We start from the raw sequence: 25,472 nt of genomic DNA on the forward strand, positions 1-25,472 counted from the left end.
GAAAGTCATCTTCTGTGCTGGTGCTGTCTGAATATGTCAGGGTAACTTCATCTACCCAAGTTTGAAAATTTTGGCTAACTCTGAGTGAGCTGATAGGTAACATTGCCTGGGTTTTAAGGAATAAGAAGCTGAACTGAGTCATTCATTAAGGTCATATCAGGTTAGTGACCAAGTAAAGCCATTTTTCACCTCCTTGAAGAGAAGAAAGGCCATTTTTGCTGTGGGTGATCCGGAATATCTGCTCATAAATGGGAGCTCACACTGTGAAGTGGCCCATATGTTTCAAATCACAGGTCACATTTTTCCGAAGGGACAATTTAAATGAGCTACATACAGGTGTATCTTAATCTGTGTCTGAACACTAAAGCATGTTGTTTTCATGTCAGTCCTTGTTTAATTACATTTTTGTTCTTATTTTTAAATGCAAATTTGATTTTGCTTATTGTTAGGCAAAGCTCAGTGCCTCAGTATAGATATTTTTGCTACCTCATCTGCAAGAGTTCTTGGCACTCCTTCAGTTTAAGGTGATTTTCTCCTCCAAATCAGTTGCATTTTAATCAGATCACAACTGACTGAAAACTCTAAAACCAGATTTGAAGCACAAATAGCAGTACAGTAATCTTCTTTGCCAGCAACCCATTACATAAATCATAATACAATATTTGCATATTATAGTTGGCTTCATTTATTTTGACTTCCATGTGAATTTGAAGCTTTTGTCAGATATATTCTTTTTTTTCTTTTGATACAGTTGTATTTTCCCAGGGAAGCTAGTGGGGAAAGCAACAGCCCAAGGCATATCCAATACAGAGCAGCTAATTTCATCCTCTGGATAAAAACAACTAAATGCTCCACTACCCACAAAACACGCAGCCAAGGGCGCCACAAATTCACTTTCAAACTGATACCTTTTAGTTCTTCATACTGCACAACCCTGTACTACTTTTCCTGCAGCCTGGCTGCCTTCTGTCAGAGTAAGCTTTGTACAATTAAAAACTGATTCATCTTTACTTTTTATGAACCAGTGTAATAACAGATACAAAAAGTTCATCTAACTTTAATCATGGAGGCTCTTTATTACATCTGGTTCCCCATCAGAGTTTTGTGTATTTACTTGAATAATGGAAATAACAAAAAGTCTCGTATTCCTTTCAGAATAGAGAAATTGATTAGAGTTTAAGGTTTGAAGGCAACAAGTCTTCTTTATGAAAAGAAAAAAAAAGGTGAAAAAGCAAAGCCACAAAGGTTCAGAAAGTGGCAGTGCACATTAACGGTCTTATTTCTTGCAGGCATGTTTCATCCTGTAGTCTGCAGGACTGCTACCTCTTCTCCTGCTTGAAGGTTTCTCTGAAATGCTAGTAATATAGAGATATGTAGGAAGAGCAGCAATGGCACAATATGAAGGGCTTTTAATGTCATTGTAGGTCTTGAGCTGAACTCGGTAGTCAATGGCAGTCAACCCAGAGCTGCGAACATCAATGTGGTTTTTTATACAGTTGTCATTCCATTAGCTGCATGTTGTTGCTGTGCCATTATGGCTGTGTTTCTAGATGTCAGATGTGGTAAACAAGCCTATAAACAGGCTGGTGGCTTCTTACACAGGATTTAAAGCTTAGGTAAGATGTTGGTGTAGTGGAAGATGTCAAAGCTTTCAATCAGCTAAAGGCTGTTGCCCTCACATCACAGCTGGTAGACTAGCATGGATAAGCGCCACTGCTTTGACGTTTCAGTGCAAAATCAGATGGCCTAGCTTAAAGTGCTGACATAAGACCTTTCAGATGTATTTGAATAAGTAGATTTGGGAGCAACCGCATAATTAGGGTAATGGCTGAGATAGTACTTGCAGCCTGCTGCAATGTGCAGCTGGGTGATACAGAGTTGGTTTGGAGGAGGATATTTGCCTTTCCCTCATGCTGCCAGCCCTCCAGCTGCTTAGTGCTAAGGAGTTCAGGAGAACCTCAGGAGTTTTGACCCATGTAACTTTCTCAGTGGATGTTCTTCGGATGGGAAGATTTTAAAGAGAAGGAAAGTTCTCTGCCATGGATGTTGCACACCAGTGCATCCTGTGTAGTTTCCCAGCTAGCCCAGTGGGCTCCTGTAGATGCTGAATTGTGTCAGGGAAGTATTTATAACTGAAGAAGTTGAAAAAAAATCCACTAAATGGAAGAATAGAATTAATGTGGAAGAAAACATCTTTGATTCTTTTGGGGTACTTATATTTTCTCTTTCACTTTATTTGAAAAAGTACCAAATTTTACAGGAAACAAAATACTGAAGGCTGGCAGTCATGACAGTAAGAATCTGGGATACTAATAACCGATGGGTGCTATTAAAGACTAGTTTTAGTACTGTATAAACTTTAATCTATGTAGCTTTGGAAAAACTGTGATCTAACTCCAAAGGAAGAATTAACCATTTGTTTTCTTGGAAGGAATACTATGTATTTTCTCACCTTTTGCCATTCTGAATGGCAAATAGCACCCACCAGTGGGTGCTAATAAAGACTAGTTTTAGCACTGTATGAACTTTAATCTGTGTGGGTTTGTTTTTTATGAAAGGATGAAGGAAACACTATTTCTGTTCCTCTTCATTGCCTTTGCCTTTTGATTCCATCCTCAATGTTATTAGCACTGTATTTGATCTAATATAATTTTTCATTTTGGGAGTTTCTGTATTTTGCACTAATGTGAGTATAATTTGGGTTGAGAGTTAGCAGTTTTGTGGTGAAGGAGAGTTAAGCTGTCCTTGCTTCCTTCAGTGTAATTGCACAGGTCTGTAATAACTCTGCAACTCCTACACTACCAGTAAATTCTCACTTACAATTTTATAGTTGCTTAAATTAGCAGAAGTTATTCACAGAATGTTATTTTCAATATATATAGCAAAATGGAACTTCAGACATTTGAGAGTAATATTTTTCCCCATAAACCATGTTGTGTGCATGTATAAATTATAATGATCATTATAATGTACTTTTCTGCTAAACTCCTTAAATGTTACCTGGTGGAAAGGCACATAAAGATGAGGTATCTTGTATATTTGTTACCAAGCATTGCTTTTATAGTAATTTTATTTTCAGGTTTAATCCTGAGCTAACAAGCCATATAGGAGTCATTGTCAAAACCAGATAATTTCTTAATGCATTGTTTTGCATAGTTGAAATTTTATAACTAACATCAAGTGAGAATTTATTTTTAAAAACACATGTGTTTGAAAGCAGGCTGTTTGTTCAGACTAAAATTTGAAATTTGATTAATTTCCACCCCACAAAAAAACTTCATCAATGATCTCATTGCCAAAAGGCTGGCTACCTTTATATGTTCTCAGGAAAAAATGCTACAACAGGTCTAACAACAGAACCCTTGTAGTGACCTTAAGAAATGGTAACGGTCCATCCAGCAAGTTATTGCTAAATGGTTGTGATCAGGTGGATCAGAGTGCTAGGAAACCATTCTCAACCAATACCCCTTTCCAGAAAATCAGGGAGAAATACTGATTTAGATTTCATTGTTTCAGACCAATACTTTACAGCATGCACGTTATGTATTTCTGCAACTGTTTGTTTACATACCCTTTTCAAGATCTGTTAGTACGCATGTAGTGGAAAAAACTGGTTTGAGTCTTTAGGTCTCTGCTTCCATATTGGCTACCGAAAGAAGTGCATCAAGTGGCACAAAAAAGTCTTATTCTGAAAACTATTTTTTTTTCAAGACACAGAAAATGAGCCAGATTTCAAAATAAAAGATTACATTAGGTATATCTCTTAATTTTTCCAGCATTTCAAACATGCAGCTGTTGTGGGATGAGACCTGGTATTTTGAAACAAACATTTAGTATTGTCTACAACTTACATTTTAGGAGATCCTGTAGCTTTCTAAAACATGCATTCTCACACAGATTAGGAATTTTTTTCAACATAGGTCTCTAGCCTTTGCAGTGTTGGTGACAATTTTGAAATAATGACCCAAGAAGGAGCTTCAAAGTTTGGAAAAACACAGTACCAAACCCCCAAAATACAGTATTCTGATTCCTTTCAAATATTTATTCTCATTTGTTTTGCAAGTAACACAGGCCAGAAAGGGAGAGGAGAAAAAAGGTTGTGTTATGGATTTTCAGGTGTCAAACAGACTCTAATTTATCCATGGGATATATTTCCACTGTGTAAAACCAACAACATGATTTGTTCTGTACATGTTGGAGTTGACGGTTCCAGAGACAAGCACGGCTCTGCCACCTGGACTCCACCACGGGCTGCAGCCGGGAGGAGTCTCGGGGTCTCCCCTCTCTTGGGCAGTGCTGCTGCAGGACGGGGAAGGGCCGTGCTCCTCTGACCTTGGAGTTTGCTCTTTGCTTTGAGAGGTGTCATTTCAGAAGCCTTAGCCCACATTTTTATCTTGTGTGCTTTCTGGGTTAAATCAACTGTACTAGAAGCTGACAGCGCAACCTCAAATACCTTGTCACGGTTGCCGTCTGCATTCACCCAGAGCTTTCTGTGTCCTGGGGGATAGCTTAGTTATCTCTGCTAAACTGATGATTCTTGCATGAGGATAGTAACTTGCAAATCAGAAGCTGTACAACCTGTAGATTATAAAATGCACTGAACTTCTTCATTCCCTATAACTGACTCCTATCCTTGCCATACCTTGAAAGATAGTATGGCGCCTACAGAGTACACGCACGAGAAGTACGCCTTAGTGGCAGATGTAGTAGAAATGCACTGGTGGCACTAATCTGCTCTTTCAATGTGACCTGTGGACGGCAGGGCAGAGCGTTGCTGGAACATTGTCTCTTCAGCATTGTTCCTGCTTTGGCTCTCTTCATCTGCACATATCCAGGGCTTCACAGCTAGTGAGGCAAACGTATTCAGCACTTTCTGCACTTGATACTTCTGAATCTCTTAAAGTCAACTCTTTCATAATTGGATATAAATTCATAGACAGTACTGTTTTCAGAGTAGGCATTGTGAATTTAAATTGCTTCTCAGTGGAACATTGAAAGAGTAAGTCCTCATTAATTTTAGTTTCAGTCCCTAGTAGCAGCAGACACTTGATTCACCAGATTCTGTTTTCCTTGTAATTTCCTACCAAAGTAGTACTGGTCAGTGGACTGGTCTGAAAATCCTGGGGAATAATAAAGATGAGATTGATTTTTTTTTTTTTTAATTAATATTATATATGACTTGTCAAAACAATATATATCTACACTTGTGGGGGCTTAACAATACCAGTGAGGAACTGGTTCTTTGTATATAAATGTATATAATATACTGGAATTTCCAGGTAGCATTCTCATTATTGTATGGCAAGATAAGCTATGCTAGCTTGTTTAATTACTTAAAAGATATATATAAATATTTATAAGCTGCATATTTGTTATTTAAAAAGCATCCAGTAGCATAAGATCAGGATATTTTTCTGTATTATCTGGAAGCAGGATGTTTTAGCAGGTGGCCACCTGTTTACCTGGTGCCATATTTGTATGCAGAGCTACCAGCGGGCCTTCCTGTGCTTAACTTCTACCTCATCTTACACATCCCAAATCTGACTAGAGGTTAGCCTGAAGCTGTATTTCATTTTTCCACGTAAGCCATCCTTTGAGAGGGATCAAAAACTCTTTCAGAAGGAAAAACTCTACGGAAGGCTGTAGGAGCCCATGAAACAATGTCTCTATCCATTTCTTCAGCAATGACCTTTTATGTAGAGAACAGTAGTATCTAATTTTTTTTCATACAAGGGCTTAACTTATAATACCACAAAGCTTTCAGGCCTTGAGGACCCCCTCTGTTAGGCATAGCTGGTAGCATCTGTGACGCCTCCCCCTTTCCCCTGCTGAGGGGGGGAAATGCCCACATGTGAGGGCAACGATGGCTGCAGTATGTTGCAACAGAAAGTGAGACAGCAGTTTTCATCTGATCATCTCCTCGCTACCCTCCTCTTTCAGGACTGGTGCGGAGAAGAGGCTGGTGGTGCGGGGCATCCCCCTTTTCTCCAGCAGAGCCTGTTAAACTCTTTTCCTTGGGGCAGCTGTGGACCCCGGTTACCATGGTGACAGGGATGAACCTGACACTTCAAAGCACAGCTTGGGGAATCACATTTTCGGTTCATAATCAAATACAATTTTTATTTTTTAATAATGCTACCCTGAAAAGCTATAATTTAGAGTCCTGGAATTGACAGCTTAGATATACCCAAACCCTAGTGAATTTCTGGCATGCCTTCATCTCCTAGAAGCTGTACTCCAAGAGAGAAACTCTTTGCAAGACGTCAAGAAGGGCGAATTGTGAAGGGAGAATTCCATTCCCAGTCAGTGCATCTCCAGCTGAAAAAGAAAGATCTTATAGAGAGGCCAGTGATATACCAAACTGACTCACATGAGGAAATCTGTAAGACCTCATGGATCATGTGCATAGTTTGCTGGAACAAGTTGCACATCCTGTCTCCCCCCATCCCTACAAAAGCACATTCAAGTGTTTTCATCAAATAATATCAGCTGAGTTTGGTTTTTTTAAACATAATTAAGCTAAAAGGGGTTACGGTTCTTCTTTCTCTGAACTTGAATTTATTAATTAACTTTCAGACTTCTAAAAATTTCCTTAATTGCACAATGATTATCATTGTAGCAGAGCAGTAACAGAACAAAACTGAGGGAGACATAACAGTCTTTCTGGGCAGATGATTAAAACACAGGGCAAACCAGTCTAGAAGAAAATAATCATCAGAGAATATCGCTTAGTTTCTCGAAGAGCCCTTTTCTCACGTGGTAGACTGCCATATCTCCAGAGCTGGCTGGAACTCCAGTTTCATTTGATCTTATCCTGATGTTACCTTGTTGAATCATTCAGACGTCATTTCTGGTTTTAATTAAAAGTTTTTTGAATGCCACATAACAAAGGTGCAGAACAGATTATCTTGAGCAGAGCTATTTTGAATATCAAGCTATGCAGCAATAACGCCAGTTTGTGAGAATTCAAAGATCTGCCGTGAACAGAAATTAACATTCAAAGAAAATGCAGTGTAATAAAATAGCAGCTTTAATCATGCATAAAACACAGTTTCTTCCCTCAGTCACACAAAGGGAACCCAGCATAAAATGCTGTGAATGTTAAGAGAGTCAAATGGTATGGTGAGAAGGTTATGTATAAAATCTTGTTCAAAACCTCTGACTTAAAAGCTGAATTTTAGAAGGCTGGCTGTTCTCTTGGTGGTACCATACAAGCAGCCCTGTGATCTCCTACCAGAATTTTCTGCTTGAATAATTTTGTTTGGATGAACAAGTAGAATATTATTAGCTTGATTCCAACACCATCTCCTTAGGAAGGTATAGGTGCATAGATTTTGTTCTGAGTCTCATAAATTCTCTGACCATTTTGCAAAGCTATGTGTAAATTCTGAACCACAGAAGGAAGAAGAAGGCAGGAAAGGAATATGTTCCGTGACTGGATTCCTTATGCCACTGTATGCTTTCAGAATTAAGTATGAATATTATGCATACACTCAATTTTAGAAGTGGATGTTGGATTTTTAGGTGTATCTGATTAAAAACATGATTAAAAAAAATTTAGAGGAATTAAGTATGTCAGGAAATTGTGAGAATAAGATGAACTCTACCTCACCAACTGTTCAGAATTTTACTGTCCCTGAGAGTGTTGGAAATCCTAGTCTAATTTAGTGCTCTTCGTAGTTGAATTTCATGCTATCAATCATGGAAGTCACCTGATTGAATATTGTCCTTAAGTATCTATGAAAACAAGGAAAATGACTTCTTATGTGGTAACTATTACTGTCAATGTGCAGAGTTAGAATCACTGCATCAAGTTATTTTATGAACTTTGTGAATGTAACTGTGGAATATGAATGCTGTTACTGTTCATTAGTTCAGAAGAAAGGTGTGTGGATAAGTTGCTAAATCCAGCGTTCTCCCAATCTAGCTCATAAACCTTCTGTGTAGGCAGCTGTTCTTATAGTGGGGAAAAAAATGTAGTTAACTCACTGTATCAGATCAGAAACTGTTCTTGCAAATTTTATGCAAGATGAGTTTGGACTGGTTGAAAACTGTAGGATTATCTCTTTTTAGACTTAAAGGGCCAAATTGTGAAAAACATAGTAATAGGCAAGGACATTGTAAAATTGACACTTAACTGAAGGTCTATTAGAGTAATGCTGGCCAAAGGAATTAATAGCCAATAGAGAGTCCATTTTCATTTGATCATCATTCTGTTACCATACAAGGTTATTTTTCAAATCTATAAATTACCTTTTGATTCCATCTGCCATTCAAGATATAAGAAAGGATTGCAGGACTAGATTACTAAAAAGGAATGTTAGGAATTATTGAAGCAGGTGTTTTTATAATTTAAATAATTTTAGATTATTTTTACCTTGTTTAGAAATATGCAGCAGTTAATGCCAATTATCAAAATAATTACATTTTTAACTACTGTATCTATCCAACTTACAGAGAAAGATGTAGAGGACCATGATAAATGCTTCCAGAAATCAAGGTAGACGACATCAGTAGCTCTTCCCTTGTCCACTGATGTAGTCACTCCATCACAGAAGGCCACCAGGTTGGTTAGGCAAGATTTGCCCCTGTTGAAGCCTTGGTTAATTGCCTTGCTTTGTTTGGCAAAACCAGCAGTTCAGCCTATAGATTAGCCACTTCAGAGAAATTAAAATTCCAGCAGTTTTGTAGTCTAGAGGATAAAGAGAGCAAATTTTCAGGGTAAGCAAAATTTCTCTTGCTGCTTTAGTCCTTGTGCAATCTGCAACCAGGAGACACTGACTTAGAAGTTTAACACATAGGCATGATGTTTCTGTGGTTTTGTCCTTTTGTCGTGTATGTGTAAGCTCACACATGCCTATTATCATACAATTTGAACTATCAAATTTAAAACACAAATAATATAAATTCCTTTAAATTTCATAAGTTTCATTAAATGAGTCTATGCTACATTCAATAGGTTCCTCAAAATAATATTCTTTATTGCATACAATGCACATACACATAAATAATAGATTACAGTGTGATTTATATCTATAATTGCTTTCATATGTTCCCCAAATGTAACAGTGTGGAGAATGCATATATTATCTGTTGCTGGAAACATACATATAATAGTCCTAGCTTCATTTAAGTCAAAAGCAATTTTTCTGTTGATACTGGGGAGAGGGATAGTGTTTTCCCCATAGATTTTAGCATTTTGGATATAGGAGGCTCAACCACTGGTTATACGCTTGCTTAGTCTATGACTAATCAATGTAATTGTTCTGCATTAATTTAGGACTCTGGTACATTTCTAGTGGGCACCAGCTTTATCTCACAAGCAGCACTGAAGTTCATAGAATGAGTTACTGTCTCTTACTTACTAGCATTTTGAACAGTTACAGATGATCCAAACTCAGTCATTTCTTACAGAATATATAATAAAACACCAATGCCTAAGTTAGGTGAATAACTAAACTCCCTCAGTAACCTTTCCTTCAGATTTCCTGAGAAGTGTATAGTTGTTTCTCTAAGGTAACATTTCTGAATGAAATAACATTGTGAGTGGCCAAGCAATAATTTTAAACATGACTGAGAGGCACCGATTTTGCACCTTGCTCTATCAAGCAATAAGGGTCCTGTCTTCAGGGAAGTATGAGACAGGTCTCTAATTCTTTCCCCTTTACTCTCTCATCTCTTACTAATACTCCTGTGAAAATACCACCATCCTGATCAAGGCTCAAAGCCTGTACTTTTGGATGTATTTTTGAGCCTTCAACTTCTAAAGTGTGTCTTTACACTTTAGGTCAAATCCTATCCTTGTGATTTGTATTTTGAAATCTCTCAAAGACCTGGCCTTAAATCTCCATCCACACAACTAAATCTCTTGCTTAAGCCTTAGTTATTTTGCAGCTTGAGTAATTCTTACCTTTGCTAGGTCAGAGCTACACATTTGTGCTCACGTGGTACTCATGGCGTTTCCAGACACAGCAACTATCCCACTCGTACATGCTTCCCTCTCTACCCTTCTCACATCCTTGCTGCTTCTCAGTACCCTATTCAGCAAACATGAGGTTTTTTCCCATTGGCATACAAAGGCATTTATATTTTAGATTTGATTGGTCTTTTGACTCTACTGATTGGCCTTTTGTCTCTACTAATTATCAAATGTTCATTTGTATTTGTCACATCCAGACCAGCTAATAGTAGACTGGGAGTTGGTTCATTTTAAGCATTAAGAATCTCAAACACCACGTTCTTCTGGTTCCACCTCAGAAGTCAGCTCTCTCATTTCCTCTGTTAGACAGCATCAGATGTGTATCTGGCATTAATTCTAGCTTGTGTGTGAGCCTGTGTTGTGTGTACACAGCTACACATGCACACACCACTTACCTGATTCTTACCTGATTACCCCTAGACACCTCAACAACACACACAATAGGAACAAGGTATGTAGTATTGAGTCCACACAGGTTACGTATGCAAGTCTGTGTGCAGGCATGTATTTACAGAAAGAAGGAAGCATTTAGTATTTCTCAGCAGATAGAGTTCAAGCTGTAGGGGAGAGATCATTATGATGATAAAGTCTTATGATGATGATTAGATTTTATGATTAAAGCACCGCCAGATCTCTCACTGTCTGCCAGACTCTTGCATGGGTGTCTGGAAGAGAGCACATTCCTAACTCAGAAGGTTGTTCTGAGGGTAAGTTGTTAGTAAGTGGTTCAGATACTGCTGAGATGGAGGTTACAGAAACAAGTGAAAAAAGAGTGATTTTAAACAACAGCATGGCCCTTCCCTCAATAGATAATATGGGTTCTGCACATAGAAAATGAATAGAAATATTCTGAGTAACATGGTTAAAACCAGAAAGTATTAGATACTGATTACCCCTGGTACTGACTACACTGGCTTTCTGAAAGGCCTGTGGAACAAATTTTCTGGGGAGCAGTAATCTTTCTCTGGTGTAGCTTCGCCTCATTTTTCATTCTGCTTATTTCGCTCATCTGTTCAGAAGCATCCTAGTTTCAGAGTAAAGGACATTTTTTGTGTAATGGCAGAGGCATGATGATAACAAAAGCTTGTAACTACTCCACGTGCAGCTGCTGTGAGGGGGGAGAGGTTAAGTGTCATCTGCTTCATGCTGGATGGAGAGTGAGGGGAGAAGGGTCAGAGGGAGCAAGCACATGTACCCACCCATGCCTGTGAGCAGGAGAAAGGCAAAGTGCTAAGCCACAGCCTTAGAAAGTAAGAATTAGAGGACTGAAGAGCTGTTTCCTATTTTACAAGTAAACACCTCATGGGATTTTACCCCTGGCTGAAACCTATTTATATTTTTTGATATTTTGCTAGGCTGGAAAACCCCATGCTCCTGATCCTTTGTACGCCAGGCTGTGATGCAGAGAGGTACAGACTGAGTGGCTGTGTGCGTTCATATATATTCTGTTTTCCTCTCTGCTGTAACCTGTGGCCTCAGCCCACTCAACTGTGTTACAGAGTGGTTTCATCTCTGTGTAGAGCAGCATTTTTTTTTTTTTCCCAGAGCCTATAAACAGAAATAAAACTACTGCTGACTTTAGTCTTGGCTTTGTGGATGACCTTATTTGGAGAATCAAAATTCCCAGTAGAACGCAGATCTCAGGCCAGATGCTGTAAGGTGAATTAATATACAAAGGTGGACTGAAATTGGGCAAAGGAGAGAAAGACTAGTTTCGGGTGCCAGCTGCAACTTAGAAGAGAGAGATTAATTTACTGTTTGTGAGTTAACATAATCTCACTAGTCAATGTTAAATATTCCATATTTCATATCTGAAAAAATAACATTAAGGGAAGTAACGGTGGTTTAGTTGATAGATGGTCCCTGCTTTTTCTTCTGCTTTGTAATACAGTGACTTCTTTGGAAATCCAGATGCATATGCATTTCTGTATACATTAAGTTATATATATGTATGCACCTGTATGCATATATATATACTTATATACTTGGTGTTACAACTGTATGGCATATAGATTTAAATTTATAGTGTGTCTGTATACATATGTAAATGTATAGACACATGATGCATGTGTCTATATTCTGGCTACTGTATTAAAACACACACATATTTGGAAATTATTACCAGTGGTGATTTTCTTGTCTTTAGTGCTTACATGTTTAAGCAACTTCTTTTTTGATTCATTTAGCAGCAGCAACAGAAGAACCTGAGGTGATTCCAGATCCAGCTAAACAAACAGATCGAGTGGTGAAAATAGCAGGAATAAGTGCTGGAATTCTGGTATTCATCCTACTTCTCCTAGTTGTCGTATTGATCGTCAAAAAAAGGTAAGAACGTGATCTGTGCTGGTCCCTCTTCTTTTTCTCCATATCAGACAATAACTAAATGGGTATTTTTTTCAGGTCTTTTTTTTAAAAAAAAAAAAGTTTCAGGACCAGTAGTTCACATCACTTTTTGGATGAGTTCTTTGTTTTTCTGCTGGTTTTGCTGTGATTCTTATGATGGATTTAAAGAGAGGACTTCTTTATATTTGGGATCCAATAGCTATACATTTTCTCATACTTGTTTACTTCCAAGTAGTTTTAAGTTGCAGCTGGAGGAATGTACAGAATATTAAAGTGGGTGGAAATGAAATTCATGTAGCTTTTTTAAAAAAAAAAAAAAAAAAAAAGGAAAAAAAAAAAAGAGTAACACTGCACTTTTCATGTTGTAATCATCTAATGAATTTGATTTTCTATATACAGCTCTAATGAGTTATTTGTATCTGTATGTTATCCAACTTGCAAAATAATGTAATTTTATACCTCTATTTATGCTCTTGTAAACCAGGAGTTTTTTCTTAAAAGTCATACCACATCACTGTAAAATTATCTAGTGAGTCCTTAGTGCATGAAATTGTTTAAAAGTGTATTAATTTGAATGAATTTTAATTTTTTCAGTGCTTTCTTAGCCAGTAAGCAATATCGCCATCTTCTGGCATTGTACAATGCTAACGCTGCATCCAAATACTCCTACCTATAGCGAATTGTGCTACCCTATTGCTCGGTCAGTTTTTGAAAGTCTCGGCTTCCCCGTAGTTACAACTCTCTTAACCTGGCATAAAAGTTCATAATACGACTTGATAAATCCGTAGTCATAGCATCGAAACCAGTTTCTCTCTTTCTGTACGCTCCCTCCTCCCTGGCGGGTCCCCTTTGCAGGGCACAAGCTGATTTCTCTTGGTTAGAACAAGACCTTTGTCTTCCAGTGGTTTGTGCATTGTGTTCCCTTGCCTTTTGCAGAACTCTTATTGAAAAGTATATTTGTAAATGTTGCAAACGTTCCTCTGAAATGCAGCTTGCTATTATTTTTAAAGATTAAGAAAAAAATTAAAATTGTACCTAAGATCATTCTATATGTTATAATTACCGGTTTGCATTAGATTTTTTTATTTATTGCCTCTTTACAATTATCCCTGGAGATATATAACTTGGAGAAGAAACGTCTGCATTAGAAACATTAGGTATGCTTATAGTGTTCTGTGTTAGTTAGCTACATATGTGATTTTTCCCAAAAGTGCTTTTACTTTTCTCTGTTGTTTACTTTTGTGGTTGAGAATTAACATATATGCGAAAGGTCCAATTCATCATATGCAAAAAAGACATACAGTCAGCCAATTTTCTTTATTTACATAACTTTTGAAAAACAAACAAAAAGTTGGTTTTCAGCTTTCAGGAAGAAATCTCTGTTTTATAGCTTTATTGCAAGGTATGTACTGGGGAGTATCATCTTCTCAGTGCGTGTTGCAGTGGTCCCCTTATGTATAATAGAAGACTGTGTGTGCATGTGTGTGTGTGTGAGAGAGAGACTGTCTACCACTATATATTGTCAGTCACTTCTAAATGGGATTGACTAGTTTTGCAGGTAACAAAAAAAAAAAAAAGCTTAGAATTCAATGTGTTCATTTTCCTATCCTTTTTACCTCTTGCATTCAGAGTCCTTTTAGACTCATACTTTCCCTGTTGAATTCTTTGATTAGATTTGATTGACAAGTTAATCATGTCCATTAAATGATATTTTTAAATTTCCCCACTTTTTCCCCTTCCTTTTTCTGAACCTGTGAAGTTAGTACCCTCTTAGGAATGATAGTTGATCATCATTCTAAAGCACATAATATTTCCAAACTCCTGTACTATTTTGTATTCAAAATAGGTGAAAAATTAACCTGTTTAATGAATCTTTAATGTTTGGCAATTTGTCATCATGATAGTTTAATTGGTTGTCTATCGCGTATGTTATAGGTGTGCTATTCCCTCCCCCCTGCTTAGGGAAAGAGGGAAGGGTTTTTTAATACCAGCTTTAGTCAAGGTCTGTTACAAAAACCATAGAAAACCTTTGTATACCTGAGTTAATTCAGTCCCTCTAGTGAATCAGGGCAACCCACGTAATGAAGCCAGGAACAGCTGTAAAATCCCTGACACGTTCGCACGTACATAAACACACTTCACATAGTTGTGGTGGGACTGAAAACCGATCCGTTTGAATCATCTTCTGTAGTGTACATATTCAGTGATCTATTATGTAGTATCCCTTTTGGTACCTGAATTGACCACAACTTATTACACAGAAAAGTCAATAAAACAATGGTTTCTGCATTTTCATTGGTTTATTAAGTTGTATGCACTGCCATAGCTATCTCAATCTGATTAAATGCAGCATTACATTTTATTGAAAAATGGAGTACTAAGCAGTTTTGTTCATGAGCTTGAGATGTTTTAGGCTTTGCCTGATCATTTTGTGCAAATTGGTTTGAAGTTTTTCCGAATGAAGCTCTTAACAGCTCTTACAGAGTTTTACTAGAGTAATCAAACCAGCTAAGAAAAGGGATACTGCATCTTTAACAAGCAATGCCATTTTTATTTTCTAAGTCATTGTTGGACTATTTCCAAATGTCCTTCATTTCCTTCCATTTGTTTACCTTCCATGTTTTTAATGCTTAGCATGTCTACATCAGCATTTCCAACTGTAAGATTTTAAAATAGAAAGCATATGTTTGCATTCAGGAAATGTGTGGTATATATGTCAGTACACGCATATCTGTTGTAAACGTGTACTCTTTAAGATGTGTGTACTCATATAGCTACATACAGTACGCATCCAAACATATACATATACACCTGTGTACCGATAAAGATGTTAAAATGAATGACATGAAATTTGTTTTCTGATTAAATGTATTTATTAATGCAATCTTTAGTTTTTGTAACTGAAAAGTAAAAAGCATATTTACTGCACAAGATTTGTACACAGCTGTTCATTTGTCATGACATCTAGGTGGTAATCATTATATTATGCTGAACTGCATGTCGAAAATACACAATCCATTTAATTTTCAAATCTTTTGGCAATAACTGAAATCTCAGCATGTAATTTTCTCAAGTGATCTTTCTAAAAAACAAATCATTTTTATATGCTAGTATATTTTTTTTTAATTGCATGGCAAAGTAAGGCTAGTTTGTGCATGAGCAAGTTGAAATGCTAACCAAAGAAACATGAATTTTTCAATTTTTTTTTAAACGCACATTTCTCTGCTTTATTGAATGTGACAGAGTCACGCTTTTCATTCACCATTGCTTCTCTTTTTCCACTGTCTGTGATTTGCTTGCCAGGAGGAGCTACTATTCTTACTCCTACTATCTGTAAGTAGAATACGGGTGACTTACTATTTTACATGTTTTAAAGATGCAGTATCCCTTTTTAAAAAAGAAAAACAGTCTATAATTTTCATAAAGTTTTATTAATAGTTACCTTTATTCTCAGGCTTGAAAAATTGCTTGTATCATTGTTCCTGTTACTCTTACCCTGTGTTTTTTTAAAAGGGATATTGTATTTCTAACTGTATATTGAGACTTCTGCTTTTTGCTACAGTTTTTCCCATAACTGTCATTTTAGTTTATTGTAATCATAATTTAATTTGCATTATGATTCACAGCAACACATCACACTAAGGATAAAACCTCTTTTCCCATTTCCTAACTAGAGAACTATGATTGTAAGTCACAAAATGCTATTTCTTAGCGTATCGGTTACCAGGAGTGATGCTGTGCCCCACTTTTCCTACGCAGATCGTAGGCAGATGCCAGACCTTTATAAATAGGTCTCTGCCCTACCAATGACAGACCCACATGTCTGCCTCTGTGGTACCAACCTTTTTTTTTTTTTCCCAGTAATATTTACTGTGAAGTGGTCTGCATCTTCTGCTTGTGAGATGCTTTGCATACACATTTTAAAGTGTGGATCTTAGTTTCTGACATTGATTTGCATAAAATTTTGCTTCACTGAAGCAAAATTTACTTTTTTTATACATGTTGACCAAAGGAGTTTTTGTGAGTGCTGCAGCAGTTTTGACTGTGATTGAGCAAAGCAGTTACACACATTCTTAATTTCAAATAAATGCATAAAGCCCTTGACTTCAGAGGGGATCTAAGAAGACCCTCAAGTGCTTTGATGAACTGGTGGTGTCTGATAATGATGTTCTTCCACATTTTTAAGCAGATTAGTTGACTTCTTTAAACAAACTTAAAAAAAAAAAAAGCTAAGATGGCTTAGCTAACTGCCATTCTCCACTTTATTGTGACAAATTATAATTTCCTTGTTAAATAACAATTGCTTCATCTTGAGATAATTAACCGCACAGTTTCATCCTATGATGGAGCACTTTTCCCCTCCAGCTCCCACTGAAACACCCACCTGTGCAGGTTCACCCAACTGGATCCTTTAGCAGATAATCAGAATCATTTACACTTTCTGTCAGCCTCAAGTACATTAACCTAACGATTTGCTTAACTGTCATGAAGCATGGATTGTATGTGCCTTTTGCTAAGTGAGGGAAGGGAAAAAAGGAAAGGAAAAAGAAGTCAAATCCCGAAGGAGCCAGGAGCTGCTGAATAATAAAGCTGTCCTCCCATTTCCCAGCAGCTTTGTTTTGCTGTGTTGTAACACAATAGGCCATTTTAGGAATTGAAGCAGATCATAAGAATTAGAAAGTAGCTACTATAATAATCCAATAACTTGAAAGCCTTAATAGCTGTTGATTTATTTAGCGTTGCTAGCAAGTTTTGTTACGAAGTGATGCTTCAAAGAAGGTCTTAATATAATCGAGAGATGAGATGTAATAGTCTTTTTGTTCTGTTTCTGAGGTAGCATTAGAAAAAGGCGATCTTCAGTGTATAGAGACTATCTGAAAGGCTTTGAAACTTAAAAAAAGCACTCTGAACTAGAAATGCCAGTTTTATGAAAGCTTTGATAGTATCTGGAACCAGTTATAAAGCTCAAGCAGTTCACTTCTGGAAGTTCGGATGGTCTTCATTTGTTCAACCACAGTATCATTTAAACCAACTTTTCTTAAGTAAATAGGGATGTGTGGAGTAAATGTATAAAATAAAGCATTTTAGGTGGGACACTCATCTGCTACTGTTTTTTTAGTTTTCACCAAACAACTGATATACACAGAACCCTCATGTACACCACAGGGGTTTGATGAAGAAATGATAGCTTTTAGAGACCACCTTTGGGATTTTGATAGTGAGGGGGTTATTGAGTAGTAATTTTTCAACTAGTCTATCTGTAAATGGTGAAAAGAAGGGTGCAGGGGGGACACGACAAAATAAGATGATGAGTGGTGAAAGAATCTTTGTTATTCTCAAGAGTGCTTTGTCCATCTATATCCTACTTTGTGATCCCTTATTGTGAACCAAGACTATTAACTTAAGAAACAGTCCTCTAACATTGTTTCAAATATGCAAAACCATGAAGTGCTTCCTGCTTTAGAGCGTGGTGTAGGTTCTTTCTGGTGGACGTTCCTAGGACATTACTAGTAAATGGATGGATAATTTACACTGATATTCTTCTTGTCTACTGTTAGAGTGCAGCACAGAATATCAAAGGTTATCAGAGAATAGAGAAAGAGCAAGCAGTCCTTTTAGTCAGAGTAATGTAAGATAAACACGGTCCAAACAGTTAACAGGATATTTGATGACATTTTATGCAGAAAAAGCTTGTGAAGCTAGGCTGTGTTTTAAACATACATTCTCAAGAACCCAGTATTTTCAGTGATGGTTGTGTCTCTCCCACGTGGTGTCAGATTTATCCAAATAAGCAGGTTGGCTATCTATTATTATATTGCAATCACAGCTTCAGATGAAAACAAGGAGATATCAGTACAGCCTAATGCACGTCACAGATTCCTGCAGAACCAAGGTGCACTTCATGCTGCTCTCTGCATACTTCCTACTACTTGAGATATATGCTTTAAGAGTAGTAGGCTTTAAATGATAATTTATATTGTCTGCTTTCATCTGACTTCTGGAGAGAGTGAAAATCACTTCCAGTTCTTCATCAAAAGGAAAGAATTGAGAGGTATTTCTGAAGTGTGCACTTTAAGAGCATTGGCTGTTAGTTTGGGGGGGTTAGTTTTACAGGTTAGGTTGCTGCTTAACTGTGATACTTTCAGAGTGTAAGTCTGTTAATGTCAAAATTTAAGAGGTTCCCTAACTGCATGAAAGGGTGGAGTGGTGAGAGAGGTTTTGTTTGTTTTTTAAAGAAACAAAGTTCAGTGTCAGGAACAAAGTGTGGGATCGTGTCATATCTTGTGTACTGAATGGGAAAAACAACATAAAAGGTAATAAGGTTCCATAGAGAATAATTATGGGGGTTTTGTTATTTTATAGATTTTTTTGACTAACAAAGTAATTTAGAAGGTTAAATTATTTCTTCCTAACAAGGCAAGCAAGGGGAATGAATTATCCATTTATAAAATCAAAACACAGATTCAAATGGAGATGGTTGATAAAACTGCATGCACAGATGCTTCTTATTTATCATTTCAGTTAAAATGTAATTATATTCCCTAATTTGTTTATATTAGTGTAATTACTCCACAGGAAAAAAGAAAAAATATTACTAGGGTACAGAAGTTAGCACTTCCATTACAGCATTTGCATGTGTACGGAAAACACATGATCTCTTTCATAGCAGGGTTTTATCAATTTCATGCTGGAAAAATTGTACATAGGAAAATCAGTCAAACTTTTCAGTCACTCAGGATTATAGATGATGATTACCATAGTCACCAGTGTTCATCAAATATTAAGGTGGTTTGGGTTTTTTTTTTTGGCTGGGCAGCAAACTTGCAAAGAAGCGCAAGGATGCCATGGGGACCACCCGCCAGGAGATGACACACATGGTGAATGCGATGGATAGGAGTTACGCTGACCAGAGCACCCTGCATGCAGAGGATCCCCTTTCAATCACATTTATGGACTCTCATAACTTCAGCCCCAGATGTAAGTACAACAGTGATAGATACTCTGGAGTATAGATGACTATAGAAACATGGAAAACAATTCTACTTTTTAAGGAAAATTGTTATAAGCTCCAGGTTTTCTAGGAACACTGGCAAATGCAAAGGTTGAGTAGAGATGTTTGTATCTTATCCTTATTGGTATGTGACCAATTATACGTACTTTTAGTATGCATTGATATTTGTTCTAGGGAAAATACTACAATTCTAGATTATCTCAATTAAAATCTGAAATTGAGTTTTCCCTCATGAGGATATTTAATACCAACACATTAAATATTACTGCATAACACCATGTCTGTAATTAATAATAATATGAGGTCCAAATTAATGTCTTTCTTTTGGCAGTAAGGACGTTATAACAGAAGGAAACTGACAATTTTCGTTGTTGTTTGTGAAGTTTAGGAACAAGCTTGTTAATATATCTGCAGATTTGTTCTGTATTTGTGTTCCTTTTTTGTAGACTTGCCAACTGTCTGGTTTTGACAAAGTTTGGCAGTTTGGGTTTCTGACTGTTAAGTGTCTGGGTTGTAGGTACCACTGTCCAGCACACCTGCCTCCCAGCATCTGCACTGTGCCTCGCACAAAAGCAAGAAACTCCACTGGCAGACTCTGAATACCTCAAAACGAGTGTGTTAATTACCGAAGGGACACAATTCTGCCCTGGAGCTGACAGGAACCTGACCTCACAGCCACATGGACTTGTGGCTTGGCCTTAAACAGATCTGAGCAGCCTGAGCTGCTTCTGAATTACCAGCTTTTGGGAATGTCACTCTTTCTCCCTTCTCTTGCCTCCCATACTGCTTACTGTGCTTGAGCAAAATACATCCCTTAAGGCTGTTAAGTTCTTTCCTGATTGATATAAGGGAAATGGATTTTGGAGGACGGCTTATTGCTCACTTTATTGAAGCTTACCAAACTGCAGAATGCTAACATTTTAAGTGTCTCAAAACCAATTGTAAATGGGAGTTTAGTATCAGCCTGTGAGGTTTTCCACACAGTTTTGGCTGGAGCTGTTTGAAAATTCTCCAGAGTTTGATGTCTTACTGGCATTGAAATTTGTGGAGGCAGGTTTGCAAAGACAGTTCGATTTGGACTACGTTATGGTGGATCCCAGGCAAAGTATCCATCAGGAACCTACGTGGCTATTAGTGAGCCAGGGCTGCCAGGCACTTGGGCAGCCTTGCAGATGGACTGACATGATGCCAAGAGCCCATGAGCCCCAACCACCACAGCTGCCCTGGTTGGTTGGCAAAGAGGTTTGGCACCACTGGTTTCTACCCCGCTGTCCTGGGTATGTGATTTTCTGGGTGTTGGAGGATTCGGTTCTTCTGACCATTGTCTATGCTGAGGCAAAGAGCCTTCCAAGCTTCCAAGGTTTCCTGCTATGCGACAAACTTTTAGGCGGATTGCTTGAGAGCTTGAGCTCAATTTTTTCACAGAGCTGTTGATATTTTAAATTTTTGTTCGGGGTTGGAACAAAACCATACTCTGGATTCTGCCATTTCTGTCCAAAACAGCACATTTGTCTCTGCATAGTTCTAGTTGTAATAATGAATGATAAAATTCCATGAATTTTATTCAGACATCTGCATCTCTGTATCTGTGATTTTCCTGTACTCATTAAGAGCAATAGCTTTGGCATTGCACGTAAAAAAAGCCATTAACTGTAAATATGTATATAATTTTTTAAAATTACTTGAGAGTCTTTAAAGAAATAGCATTTTATTTTGAGATGAACTATTCAGGTGTTACATGAGAGGATGGGTTTAAAAGGAAAGGAGTTGATTCTATATTATAAAGCGAAAGAACAATAGTGAAGGAGGAGCCCTTTCAAAAACTAAATTGCATGTAATGTTTTCTTTATTTCATTTCAGTAAGAATTTATTTGCCTTTACCATTACATTTCTGAAGTCCAAAATCACTGGCTTTCATTCCTCTTTTATTCCGTATGCTTTCTGGAACTGTGTATTCATTCTATTTTTCTGTTGTAACAAAATTAATGGGGTTTAGTTATCACTTGGTTATACTCTGAAGTATATTGTTTTTATTCTTAAAAATGCACAAATTGAGGGTATTACATTTCTTCATGAGCTTTGTTTTCCTACAGTGCCCAATGATCCACTTGTGCCGACAGCTGTGTTAGGTGAGGACCGTAGTCCTTCATTATCTGTTCCTGCATGAGTTTTGTCTCCTTGCATGGCTGAATGTCGAAACAGCTTGTTTTATGTAAAAGATAGCAATGCTGTTGTCAGAAAATAACTCTACACTCAGTTTATCAATCCAGAATTAATCTGGCACTGCTTTTAGAATAAAAAATATTTTATGTACTCATTAAGAAGTTTTTTCTAGTCAGTACTAACTGAAGAATAGATGAAGAAATAGGTAAATGGAAAATACTAAAACTTTTCTCCCCAGAGCATTCAAAGTGAATTCTGATGAACTGGCATGTGAAACTAGAACTCAATTAAGAGATACGTAAAAGTAACACTGAGATCCATATTAGCATTATTTGGCACCCAAAGCTTTTCCAACTAAATAACAAGAATGAAAAGAAAAATAGAAGATGGAAAAATTCTGTAATATCCAAGAGGAAACAAGCCTTTGTTTGTAGGTTATGGACAAATATTCCTGTATACCTATATTAATTACATATTTCAACTGACCTTAACTAGTAATTTTTTCAACTTTGTACTTTAAAAAGAAGATCAGATGTTGGGAGTGTCCAGGCTGCTTATTTCTATGTCTCATCTCACACTGAATGCATGCTTTAGAGGGGTTTTTTTTAAATACAAGATAAAAATATAATTTGTACCTGAGTTCTTAGTTTGAAAAACACTGTGTGCTATACTGAGTTTTAGTTAGTTGGTGAGGTTATTTTAGGATAAAAGACAAATATCAGGAAGTGGACATGAATATAAACTGAAGTTGAAAATTAGATTCCTAGAAGTAAAGCTTAACAGGATCTGGAGGCAATTTAATCCCTCCTCTGTTTTGAGATGGGACATTATACATATAATATAGACTCTTTCTGACAATTGTCTACTGTGTTTTAAAAATCTGTGGTGAAGAGAATTCTGCTCTCGCAGTGGCATGTTCCAGTGCCTCACTCCTCCTAAATATAACTAAAATTCAGATCCATATTGGTAATATTTGGGACCCAAAACTCAATTTTCTAACTTTCAACTTACTGACTGGGTGTTACTACTGATTATTATTACTGCTCACTCCTAGTTTTTCCTACCTAGACTAATCTAGACTAAATCTTCACTGCTGTGAATTGAAGCATTTCCTTTTGAGATACTCAGAAAATACGTAGAACCGACATGTTCCTGTTCTTTTAAAACAGTCCTTTACCCCCATTGGAAGGCTCACATGTCCTCAGTTGTCTCCTTTCTAATAGAGGGAAACCCAGCTCTTTCTCTTGACATCCTGTAGCAGGTGTTTTCTAAATTTATTGTTCTTTTCCTCTGAACACTTTCCAACTCATAGGTCAAATTTTTATTTTATGGTGCCCTAAATCAGGTACAGTTCTTAGAACAAGTCTCAATGCTGAGCTGAGTGGAATAGGTACCTCCATGCCCTACTTGTAGTGTTCCTGCTACCTGAACTGTATTTTGTCCTTTTTATTGCGCTCATGTTGCTGACTTGCATTGAGTTACCTGCTGAAATCCCAGTTATCATTACCCAGTCCATTACTCCATTTTGTAGTTACATATTTGACTTCCATTTCCTACACACAGTATGTTGTATTCACTGTTTAATTCACCTTGTTGATTTTTGCATTGTCTTCCAAATAATCAAGATAACTTTGAAATCTGATCCTGTACTTGTGAAGTGCTTGTGGTGGCTTACCACTCTGTGCCCTCTGCCCATACTGTCAGGGTATTTTCTATCCCATTATGCAAGTTGTGGGTAAAAATATTGATAGAAAGTTTACTCAGGAGGAGTCCTTGCAAATCTTCAGGTAAAGTGTCCTCCAAGACTGAGACCAAATTGCTGTTTGTGAGTAGTCTTTGGTCTTTGTCAAGCTGGGTATATTCATGCCGTGGGAGATTTATTAAGTCATATTTTGCTTATTTCTTTTTGATAATGTTGCAAATGCCATTCTCTTGACTACAGTAGCGTCTTAGAAAGTTTATAACCATCAGAGCAGTTGGATGCTGGAGCCTTCCACTTTGGGCCCAAGGAAACCTAACCAGGTAGTTTAAGAAGTTTATGAGGGTTGGTGAGATAGCACCACTGCCTGAAAGCAAAGAGATAGACTCAATAATTCTGAATTCCCAAAATTAGATCAATGGATTTTCAGTCATAGAAAATGAGTCTTTTCCTGAAATTCTTCTAAGATCTTCTTGTACCTTTTAGCTTTATTTCAGGCACTTACAAGCTACATAGGTACTATCTGGTGATACTTGTCAAGCTATTCCTAATAGCTCATTTAGGCTATAAGGATATTTCAGAAGTCAGTGTGTTGCCACTACATTGTGGGAGACAGACACGGGCAGCTGTGAACAGCGAGGACAAGGGATTAATTGAAGAACCGTTTAATAGTTCCTGTCTGCATCTCCATCTCCTGGTATAAGCAAAGCAATGCTAGTTGGAAGAGGTAATTTTCATTGCATGGACTGAAATAGCAGAGAGAAGTAGACAAACTTTTGGGTACACCATGTAGAAGGGGTTGGGTACCCGTAACCTTGTTCCTTTGGAACTAAATCATCTGGATTACTCTCATCTCCATGTAGCCCTTTCTTGTCCCAGCATCAGAAAACAGTTTTCCTCTGTTTTATTTAGAGATGAACAAAACTTTATTGGCTCTAAACTATAGAACATGTTATTTTATATGAAGCTCTTATTACTTTGTAGCTGTACTAGTTTCTTTTTCTTCATGTATAGGTTATTAATGCTACTTTCCATTCTGTGTACATTAGCACTAAGTTAGTATGAAAATTTTGCTTTTCTCAAGTTCCTATCATTACACTGATGGCATAATAATGTAGCCCTTATATTTTTAAAACGGCTTTCATTGTTACCTATTGTGAAGCTTTAACAACTTTTACTGTCATTTTCTTTTAGTCATTTTCTAATATAGTCCTGAAATAAATTTCTTACGTTCTGTTCACTCATTGTTTTTTGCTGCTTCAATGGGTTAAAGTGCCTATTACTGGTAAGTATACTGCAAGGAATGGGGAGAACTGCAAATCCTGAGGTGGTTTGAAATGTGTATGATTTAATATGGGTAACACTACAATAAAAAGTGACTGCTGCATGTCACTCACATTATTAGGCAGTTTAGTGAGGCATAAATGTACTGAAATTAGCAACTTGTGTGACAGTTCAAAGAATCAGGTTTCTTACTAGGAGATCTCATTTCAGAAGGCAGTAAGGGGATTTGCATTTTGGTGGAATTGTAGAAAATCCAACCCTTGGGGTGTTCATTTTTTTCCCTAGAGTGTTTTACTTCCTAATCTGGATCCTTTACAAGGAAAATGGTAAACTCATTTCAAAAAAGCATAGGAGGGGTCAGCCACCCCCTTCTCATTTCAGTAGCTACTTTCCAAAAAGGTTTCAATTAGAATATTTTTTCCTCTGTAAACTCATTTGAGCTACTAATTGCTAATTAAAAAACCCCAAACTAATTCACAGAAAGGATTGACAAAATGCAAACACGTCATGCAGCTTTGACATTTGGCTTTGATAAGAGGATTGGTGTAGTATAGGGCATTAGAGAAGACTTCTTTGTTTATACAGAGCAAAAACTGTGGCTGAAATCAGCACACTCAACACTTTAATTTCTCTACTGAAAGACCTGAGTTAAAATGACCACGCTGAAGTGCTGATTCATCTTCCCAAATGGAGGTGGTGTTCTGAAGCAGTAGCATAATTGCTTCTCTTTTTTACTGGGATCTCAATTTTCTCTTTGTTGGCTTTAGACAAATGATGTGCTGATACCACTACAGAGTTATTCTAATTTGTTGTTTAAGGTATAGTATCGCTGTTGATACATATGAGCCATTAAAAAAGTTACTTTGGGTGATGGAAGCTGGAGTTCACAAGTACATTAATGTCATAAAGTTTTGTAGCTTCAAATAAAATGCCCTTCAGACATCTTTATTGCAGGATGAAGGATTGCAAACTTTTGTATGTGTTTGCTGTTA

At 37.1% G+C, this 25,472-nt stretch overlaps 1 protein-coding gene across 14 annotated transcripts in view; it reads left to right on the forward strand.

Moving 5' to 3' along the window:
* The window catches only part of PTPRK (protein tyrosine phosphatase receptor type K), a 421,849-nt gene that overhangs the window by 372,191 nt on the left and 24,186 nt on the right, over positions 1-25,472 (forward strand). For 3 of the 14 annotated variants that reach the window (XM_042795850.1, XM_042795838.1, XM_042795840.1), the window contains exons 14-19: positions 12,166-12,304; positions 13,438-13,479; positions 15,626-15,655; positions 19,140-19,300; positions 21,428-21,463; positions 24,470-24,481. In XM_042795850.1, coding sequence (XP_042651784.1) covers positions 12,166-12,304; positions 13,438-13,479; positions 15,626-15,655; positions 19,140-19,300; positions 21,428-21,463; positions 24,470-24,481 — 420 coding nt within the window. The remainder of the gene's footprint in view (positions 1-12,165; positions 12,305-13,437; positions 13,480-15,625; positions 15,656-19,139; positions 19,301-21,427; positions 21,464-24,469; positions 24,482-25,472) is intronic. The other 11 variants (XM_042795841.1, XM_042795851.1, XM_042795842.1 and 8 more) reach the window with 8 other exon arrangements.

Source organism: Tyto alba, unplaced genomic scaffold, assembly GCF_018691265.1.
Source record: "Tyto alba isolate M040663 unplaced genomic scaffold, T.alba_DEE_v4.0 Super-Scaffold_22, whole genome shotgun sequence".
In the NCBI taxonomy this organism is placed as follows: Eukaryota; Metazoa; Chordata; class Aves; order Strigiformes; family Tytonidae; genus Tyto; species Tyto alba.